Here is a 10,144-nt window from a genome sequence, read left to right as displayed (position 1 = left end):
GGGAGCTTGGAAGGAGAGATGGACTCTTATCAGACCTCTGGAAGGGAGGGGGCTGAAATGAAATGTGAATCTGGAGGGGAGGGTGATGTCATGAGTACTGATGGTGAGCAGGAGGGGGCCTCCATCCAGGGGGGAAAACGCATGCGTAGTACTGAGGAATTAAGCAGCCATTCAAAGAGACACAGATCAGACCCACCTTAACCTTTGGGGTTTATCTGTCTGGGTTTTTCCCATGCTTCTTCAGTTTGTTAGGATTTTCTGTCTTATGTAGCAGTAATAAACACTAGAGACCTATTCCTCGTCTCAGCGTGATTCCTGACTGTTAGGACAGGTTCCTTTGGAAATCACGATTTATTTAAAAAATTATTTCAAATTCGGGCAACTTCACATTAAAGAGGTAAGTTTCATTCTTTATTTTTAGTTTAAGAACACCATTAATGGATATATACAGGCCTACATAAGAAACAAATATAATGATTTTGTGATTTCTGGCCTCTATTTGAGTCTGAATGTGCAGGGGTTCCCCAAGGCCTGAAAAATATTTCAAGGGTTCCTCCAGGGTCAAAAAGTTGAGAAAGGCTGGTCTAAGTTATCTACCATTGCCTAATATTTTTTCTCTCTCAAGGAAGGGGTAGATTTTCCTGACATTTCTACATCTCTTATTATGTACAGGAAAGCCCCCTCCTAGTTTAGTGCACTAATGTCAAAGAGGCAGTTTGGGATAAATTTTTCTATGAAAAAGGAGTGATGCAACATATTGAAAAATGTTCATATTTTATGAACATAAAATGTTCATATTCTATGAAAAAGGAGCTATGCAGATATTCTGGATGATATCATAATCAAAATAAATTGACATAGGCCTTATTGCAATGTAGATTGGTACAAGTGAGGTACTAACAGTAGGTTTTCTGATAGTACTTGGGCACATCCAATCCCTAAAGACAGTGTGAGTGATTATAACTGAAGATGAACTAATTGCCAGACATATTTCTGCCAATTGCTGCCTATAATATTAGTATGCTTCTGTGATCATCTTTATTTTTATTTATTTATATGGATAAAGGGGGTTGTTTTTCAATCCCAGTACTGGGAGGGTAAGAAAGAGATAAAAGTGAGATGTCATACTTTCAAATTTTTCTTTTCTGACAGAATGAAGCTGAGGATTTGGGCTTATTCTCCTGAATCATCAGGGTGAGCTACCTTGATTTGTGGAAACTTCATAACAGATTTATGGGGAAACATGTAAATTTTTAGAGAACGTATAATTTAATTTCCATTCGCTTATTTAAATTAATAAGACAAGAAAAGTAATACAGGTAAAATAGTAACAAATCTAACAAGCTTAAGGTAACACAAAAACATTCTTCACTTCTTTTTCTACATTATCACTTATTTACTACTTACTGCCATTTTAACAATCACTCATATTCCATTGATTTCATAAATAAACATTTAAAAAGTAGATACATTGATTAAAACATGACACATCTTCAGGTATCTGCTAAATGAAAGTGTAAATCTGTTGGATTAGATCCCAGTTTACTACAAAATCAGCATATTAAAATGTAAAATGTCTTTACAGTTTCAGGAAAGGAATTCAGTTAGTTTTATAGAGATCCCCATAGAAGGCATTCCGAGTGATACGATTGTAATGCTTTGTGATTCTCTCCAGTGTCCCTTTAGTTCCTATGCATATGATAACCATTGAGTGCCCAGTTTTGTACTTCTCCACTGCCGAACAGTGCAAAGAAAATGGCTCCAAATAAGTTAATGGCACCGGCAATATAAAACACGACCTGCCACTCTCCTATAGTGTTCTGGCAAAAGAAGAATACAAACAAGGATAAATCAATATAGAAGGATCATTCATTCATTCATTCATATTTTGAATTTTGTCACCACCCATCTCACTCAAAGAGAGACTCTGGGTGAGTCGGAAGCGACTAAACGAATAAACAACAACAAAATACAATAAAAACAATATTCTTAAATAACAATATAAATATAAATATAAAATCCAAGATGGGGATGTTAAAAAGTTCTTAATTAAATTCATGTAATTCACAGAGGCACCTTCAAGGCACTAAGCACCCCCAGGATTGATTACCCCTCCTCCTGCCCCAAGCGAGATGGCAGAGCCAGGTCTTCACCCCTTTCATTCTTTGCTAAAGGACATACTTTTACAGGGTTCTATCAATAAATATTAGGAGAAAATAAATCCTTGGTTGGATTTACTTATTAATGAATACAGGTAGTCCTTGCTTAACAACCACAATTGGGACCGGAATTTCAGTTGCTAAGTGAATCCAACCTGATTTTATCACTTTTGTGGTGGTCGTTAAGCGAATCACCACAGGCATTAAGAGAACCATGTGGTCGTTAAGTGAATCATGAGGCTCCCCATTGATTTTGCTTGCCAGAAGCCTGATGGGAAGGTCAAAAATGGCGATCACATGACCACGGGAACACTGCAACAATCATAAATGTGAACTGGTTGCCAAGTGCCCAAATTGTGATTACGTGACTGGGGGAATGCTAAGATGGTTTTAAGTGTGAGGACAGGTTGAAAGTCAGTTTTCCCAGCACTGTTGTAAGTCTGAATTGTCACTAAATGAATGGTTGTTAAGTGAGGACTACCTGTATCTACTTTAAGACACTCTCAGGTCAATCTTATCTTCTGGAGAGTATCTAGACAGATTCATATGATTTTCTTAAATAACAAAATGTGATTTAACATTGCCTTTTTCTGGGATGTTTTTCCAATTTCCCAGTCCAGCCTATAATCTTGGGATTTTGTGGTGATCTCCTATCAAGAACAAACTAGATTCTACACTGCTTAGCTTTTTGAGATCAGCCAAGGGAATACAGTTATTATTCAACTAAGAACAATGCACATGACAAATTTTTTAATCTCTAAAAGTAAAATAAGTGTGACTTACATTATGAGTCAGAACCTTAGCAACAAGCGGTCCCACCATTCCTGGAATAGTACCAAATGAATTTGTGATTCCAAGGAGGATGCCGGCATAGCTAAGTTAATAGGGGAAAACAATGGTTAGTACTTGGAATTTTAAAGCTCTAAATTTTACAATTCTTTTCCTGCCCCTTCAGAACCAGATTAAATTATATGTGTACTTCCATAAGGGAGGAGAGAATTTTCTCAACCCCAGCCCAAGCATTTTGGCATCCAAAGCCCTCCTGACAGATTGAAATGAGAGACACTAGAAAGAATTTCACACATGATTCATCCACTTGTCTGCAAGGGATTAGAAAATCTTCTCATATGCCAAGCATCTCAGGCATTAGCACAGGGATTCCCACTGCAAATTAAATGTTCTCCCTGCAACTTGATTTCAGCACACACTTGACAGCCTAGGTCAAACTACACCTTCTGACAGTATTGTTATTTAATAAATATATACTGTATATACAAAAATATGGTATATATCATGCAAATGTCAAACAAAGCTTCTATCCAAAACAGTTCAGTGCAGCATTTTTTTTCCATGAAAAGATCCTCCTCCCATTAAGAAAATGCTTAGTTATATAATATTACAATGGACCCTTTTGACAACTATGCCACTTACAAGAGAATCACCACATACTCTTCACACATGCACACACACACACACAACTGTGTTTCTGGGAAATATATGAAACACTGGGCTGTTAGTAGGTATAGATTTACTGTGTACTGGTATCAGAATGCAACTGCTGCCTTCTAGATATTTTGCACAATCAATTCTTACATTCCCTCTCTCAGAAATATGGGTTTCCTTTCACTGGATATACTTAAGCTGTACGATATCTGAGAGAAACAATATAAAATTTAATTCTGTAAGTATAACCAGTAATTAGCATTATAATGAGAAAAGCCTAAATTACAATTTAAAAACAGCCAATCAGTTGCATGTATTAGAAGAAACAGGCTGTATCTAGGAAAGTTTATGATAGAATACATTTCTTAAAGATGCCATAAGAATCTGTGTTGTTTTTGCTGCAATGGATTAACAAGTAGGAATTTAAGCATTAAGTTCTGATGTGGCTATTGCTTGAGATTATATTTGCAATGACTGTAGAAGAATTATTAATTTATTGTATCTAATATGCTAGAAAGACTCCAGAAAGTGAAAAATAAACCCAAACATGTCCAGCTGTTTCATAGTTTCTAGGGAACTGAATGGCACATGGTCCATGTATCTGTAGTGAGGGAACAAAAAAACAAAACACACACATGCACACAAAGCCCAAATGGATCAGAGGAGCATTTGATGATACTGGAAGGTGCTACCGTGATGAGAACTACGGCAAGGAGGAGGAGGAACAACAGCTGTTGTCAGACTCCACAATCAAATGATTGATGAATCGTCTGATTGTGTTGTCTGCCATGATGAGTCAACGTGTGTCAAGAACCAGTTGGGAGGGGGAACACCAAGGAGTGTGAAACTATGCTGTTTGGGCTAAGGGGAGAAGTCAAGGTCGTACCATCAGAGACATCTGCGCTTGGCATGCCTGGCCATTGGAATTAAGTGGGAAGAAAAGTAAGGGGGGAGTGGGGTGGTTGCTAACTCTTAATCAAGCAGTTTAGGCAGGAATCTTCAATCACAGCTTTTCTCTTGAACTGTACACATTCTCAATAAATCTGAATTCTGCGTATTTTAAATGTGTATGAGTCAGGCCGTTATTGGGTTTCAAAGTGTCAGTTTCTTACAGCTGTACCCATCTGTTTGTCCACCAGCTCCAGATGGCAGTATGTAGTTGTAAGGGAACAGAACATCTGGTGGCCACTACAATGAGAAGGTGGGAGGAACCATGTTGAGGACAGCATACTTTCTGTTCATAACAAAATAACTTTTTTCCCCAAATTGTCTCTCTGAATTCTTTCGTTCACTTTGGAAACAAAGAATGCTTCTGAATGGAGTTCTCAATGGTAGATTTGTAAGACATGGCCGCACCAAAATCTCTCTCCTCCATGAACATGCCTGGAGGTGGTTTCCTTTGACCAATACCAATGGAGCCAACTACAAAACTATTCAGCAGTCATACTTTGAGAACTTAGGAAGGTAGCTTCTTCTGACTGAGGACACCAGAAAGGGAGCCTGAGATTTGCTTTTTAAGTTTGGCTTTGACAAGTTTTTTGGGTTATCTCCTTCCAGATGGGAGACACCATGGTTAACATGGCACAGCATGCCTAAAATGGGAGCAGGACTGGGTACCTTTGTAGAGAAACTAGCTTTTGTCAAATGCACTGTATAATCTCTCTAGTTTAAACACAAAAGTTATTTTAAAAGACTTCAAATGTTGTTATCTTCTATTTGTCACCCTTCCACATTCTTCTATATTTATCTTTTTTCTTAATGGAAAACTAACAAAAATATTAAGGATGAAAATACTTTTCTCTTTTATTACTAAGTGCTGTCTACCTGGAAGAACCCATAGTGGTCCTCTAGTAGTTGTACCAGTTTTGGAGGAGAACATGCCTGATTTTGATGACAACAGATAATAAAAATTCAAGAACTTGTGAGAACCTCTTATGAAGGGAATGACATGGTTTGCAACAATAATCTACAATTGTCCTTTTAAAAGCATTCTTACTTAATTGAATTCTGTGCCTTATACTATACATAGTAATAATGAGATTATATGTTTCAGGAAAGCTTAATCAACAGCTAGTAAGCCTTAAAAAAACTTACGATGGTGCAATATCCAGGTGGTTGATACTGTAACCAGACATAGAAAACCCTCCAAGTGTCGTTGATATGGTTAAAAATAAAACTGCCACTTGATAATTGCAACCTATAAATCCAGCTGCTATGAGGAATACTGCAGGTCCAACCATTCCTTAATTAAAACAAAAAATAGTAACCTTGTAAACCACTTGTTTATTCTTTCCATGATATTTTGTGTAGTTTTGAGTTTTGTTTGTTTTATACAAGTAATTATACAGAAGCTTTCAGCTCTTGACCTACCACAGAGATCACTGAAGTGTGATTTCATCCTTCATCCCTAAATAAAGAGATAACATTGTCTAAAATAGTCAGTAGCTTGGGCTCTACCATAGTATATTGCTAGGGAACAGGAACGGTCATACATATTCTTTGGAATTCACAGGATGGAGCAAGTGTATTCTCCTCTGATCTACCCAAGCTTAAAGAATCCACTACCACCTTATCAAATTGGCACAAGAAAGAGAATACTTGGAGACACAAGGGATCAGTAGCATGTAGATATTTGGAACCAATCAAAGACAGCATGATATTAGAAGAAAGCAGGTAGAACAAGGGGCACATGTGGATGAAGGTAGTTGTAATTTGATGAAAGCAGAACATATGCACTTCATAGAAAGGTTCAGTCCCTGATTTTTCCATAAATTCTCACTAGCAGGAATAAGATATACATCCTCTTGAAATCCTAGAATATTGCTGTCAGTCTAATTCAACAAACTGATCCATGATCTGAATACAAGGTAGCTTATATAGGAATGCATTCACAAGATAGAGGCATTTCAAGGATGGTTCAGTATATTAAACAGGCAGGAATCTAATGTGGTTACTAAGAGAGATTCAGATTATTGCAAAATGGTAGTGTTTGCTGGAGTAACCCTATGAAACTGTTTTTTTCTGGCTTGCCTCCATTACAGTTGTGCTTTGTACTATCCCATATTATAAAATGTGCATCAAAATTCCGGCTAGACTTTCTTGGAACTTCAACTGCACTTATTTCTAAATATTTGTGCATATGACTGCATCTAAAGAAATCAGCAACTGCTTTTTAATGCAACCATTAAAACCAAGCTAAGAGTTGTATTAATTTGTGTGCTCCTTGTGACACTTTGAGATAGGATGCTTATTACTATTTTGCTATGATAAAAAACTAAAAATTAAATCAGAAAATGTTGAGTGATTATCCTGCATTCTATTGCCACCTAGTGTACAAAGAAACTATAAAAATCAGGTGGCGGCATCAAGCCTTTGAAGTTTTATAGCAGCATCCAAGCTGTTGGTGCAACTTTATTAAAGACAACATACCTGTTTTAAAAATCAATTGGATCATTAAAAAAAACCCAGAACACACGAAGTTATTAATAGTTTTTGTTGTGTTCAAAGCTACTTACTTTAAGACAGGGCCGCAAAGGCCAATGTGGGAAAGAACAGAACTGAAGAATTATCAATAAAAAGATGATACCCATTCTCTTATCAAATTATCTCAAAATTAATTTATGCAATATTATTTCAGTTTGTTTCAAGATATTATGTTATCAAGGGCAAAGGATTGAGGGGGAAGCAGGGGCACGGTAATTGTACTTAAATAGGCAAGCGTAAGTAGCAGAAAGCATACTTGAATCTCTACGTAATCCTGGAGAAGATGTTTGCCTGAACTTTGGGAGAGCTATTTCTGGTCAGGACTACAGAATCTACTTTGTACATGACATTGTACCAGGTGAGCCAAAGTCTGATTTGGCATATGGCAACTTCCTATCATCCTACCACCAGTGGGGTAACTTTGAGCAAAGTTATAATGCCAGCATGATTTGGACATGCTTTCCCCTCCAAAAAATGTTCCTAAAAATTTCAAGGTGATCTTTCTTATTGTTAACAGATTCATATCCAGTAGGACAATCTTGTTGTAGGAATCACGGTAATACAAGATTCATGTGGTTCTTGTAGGCTCTGACCTTCACACATATGCAAGATACGTTGGGGCTGTCCAGGAAGGAGCACGGTCCTCTCTGAGCAACAACTATACTGTAATTGGAAAAGCTCATCTTGCATGAGAAATGCCATGGATTTAGTTTGGGAATGAGTGTGTGTGTGTGTTTAATTATTCAATTCAAAAAATTAAAGGCTGGGGTTGTATTAATGATTAATTATTTAAAATACCAAACCAATTCACTTTCATGACATTCTGTCAGTGTTCTCAATGAATTATAGGCTACATTAAAAACAAATACTTTTCTTACCTATCGCTGTAAATGTTTTGCGAACACAGACTGTTGACATATTTTGCTTTTCCCGTAAATAGTCAGCAAACTGGCCAGATACAATTATACAAATCCAGCAGCCAAAATAAGGAAGTGCAGATAAAAATCCATTCTGTAGAGGAAAAAAAACAGATTGGGATTGGTTCTGTTATTCCAAGTAGTTTGAACAAACCTTTGACTGATCATAGATACGACCTATGATATAAGATAAGCATGAGCAATGTATCATATTGTTAGATATGATCACATAGACAGACAGATAGAGAGAGAGAGATAGGATCATAGCTTTAAGATAAGCATGAACAGAAACAAATCATATATTAGTATAATGCAGGGCAGGTAGCCAGTAATTAACATACAGCTTGCTGTGACTCTTTTTTTGATATTGATGCATCTTCAGGTTACCTCATTCCTTCCAGCCATCAAACAGGTGTTTGGCAAGATGAGAAAACTATAGCCTCTCTCTGGGTTACATTCTGGCCTCCTCTACTATAAAAGCAGAGCTTGTGTGTGTACAAATATGGATATGGCACTCCCAGGCAATTATTGAAATTGCCTGAAGCCTTTGAGAATGAAAGAAATTACTAAAAAAAAAATGAAGTAACAGTTTTTTTAAAAAAACACAACGGAAACACAAAGTAATGAATCTTAAGTAAGTGGCCAAGATGTACCAACTGTTTAATCAGAGGCACACTATAAATTTAAGATAAGAAGCTTTTTTCCATGATTTTGGATTAGAATGGATATTGCCACTGCCCTATCTAGTTTAACTCATTTTACTGGGGGAGAGGCAAATATCAATTCAACAGCCCCTTTTGGATTTAAGGCAATGCAGCAAAAAAAAGTATCAGTTCACCCCAACATACAAACTATGTAAAAAGAAGAAAGCAAGATCCCAAGCACTGATTACATGATAATATAATTGAAGGGAGCATTTAAATTGCTCATTCATACTACTAAGATTCCTCCCTTGTACTTACTACGTACATAACCTTCTGAAGAAATGCAAGTATGCACCAGGCAGTACATGGGAAGCCAACAACTTCCTCCATTATTGTTCCTTTTGGAATAGACCACCCAGAAGACATGATTGCTTGTGAACAGACCCACCAACAGAGTCCATAACGTCCACTCATACCTAATCTGAAGGGGAACACACGTTCATCAGCAGTCCCCCTGTCCTACAGGACTCAAGCCTCAAATCTAATTAGAAAGTTTTCACAACACCCTCTTTCTAGTTACTCAAAGATTCTTTCACCATCTGTACAGGTCTGAGAAGAGCAGGAATGAAATGTGCCAGGAGGAGGATAAACAAGGAGACTTTAAAATTCGTAGTAGCACCTGTTGGCAATCCCTTGGTAATTCTGGGGATCCCCTGGTTGACCTATCGAAGCCCATATATAAACTGGGAACACAGAACTGCGACTTTTAAAGATGGGTTTTACCAAGCTCCTACAGCGGAGAGAGCTTCACGTGCGGGGGTTGGAAGGGCTGCAACTGCCATGCCGCACCCTAACTTAGCACATTTAGAAGGCTTGCCTGATCGATACCAAGACTTTGCAGATGTTTTTGGGGAAACGGAAGCAGATCAGCTACCCCCCCATTGGAAAACTTACTGTGCAATAGAGTTGGTTCCCAATGCTCAATTGCCCAAGCCAAAAATATATCCAATGACTCAGAAGGAGCTTGAGGCATTACGGGACTTTATTGACAAAAATCTGTCAAGGGGGTTTATTGAACCTGCAAATTCCCCAGTTGGGGCCCCTGTGCTATTCCGGGAAAAGAAAGATCGCACACTTCGACTCTGTATGGACTATCGAGGGTTAAATTCCGTCTCAATTTTCAACAAGTACCCTCTTCTGCTCATGAAGGACATGTTAGCTCACTTGTCTAAGGGCAAGATTTTCTCCAAGCTCGATCTTCGTGAAGCCTATTTCCGCATCCGCATACGAGCTGGAGATGAGTGGAAAACTGCTTTTAATTGCCCACTGGGTTCATTTCAGTACAAAGTCCTCCCTTTTGGGTTGGCAGGGGTGCCCGGAGTCTTCATGCAATTGATTAATGAAGTATTACATGATCATTTGTTTAAAGGGGTCCTGGTTTATTTAGATGAAGTTCTCATTTACACTGAAACCGAGGAGGAACACCAACGCCTCCTCA

At 37.8% G+C, this 10,144-nt stretch overlaps 1 protein-coding gene across 3 annotated transcripts in view; it reads right to left on the bottom strand.

The window, feature by feature from the left end:
• Positions 1-1,248: 1,248 nt before the first annotated feature.
• Positions 1,249-10,144, bottom strand: part of SLC17A5 (solute carrier family 17 member 5) — a 28,229-nt gene continuing 19,333 nt past the window's right edge. For all 3 annotated transcript variants that reach the window (XM_063313028.1, XM_063313044.1, XM_063313036.1), the window contains 4 exons: positions 7,964-8,096; positions 5,697-5,844; positions 2,943-3,033; positions 1,249-1,820 (listed from right to left, as the gene is read on the bottom strand). In XM_063313028.1, the coding sequence (XP_063169098.1) occupies positions 1,683-1,820; positions 2,943-3,033; positions 5,697-5,844; positions 7,964-8,096 (510 nt within the window). In that variant the 3' untranslated portion in view covers positions 1,249-1,682. The remainder of the gene's footprint in view (positions 1,821-2,942; positions 3,034-5,696; positions 5,845-7,963; positions 8,097-10,144) is intronic.

This window comes from Candoia aspera, chromosome 1 (assembly GCF_035149785.1).
Source record: "Candoia aspera isolate rCanAsp1 chromosome 1, rCanAsp1.hap2, whole genome shotgun sequence".
Classification (NCBI taxonomy): domain Eukaryota; kingdom Metazoa; phylum Chordata; class Lepidosauria; order Squamata; family Boidae; genus Candoia; species Candoia aspera.
The sequence above is the reverse complement of the archived record's forward strand: the minus strand, read 5'-3'. Positions and strand labels throughout refer to the sequence as shown.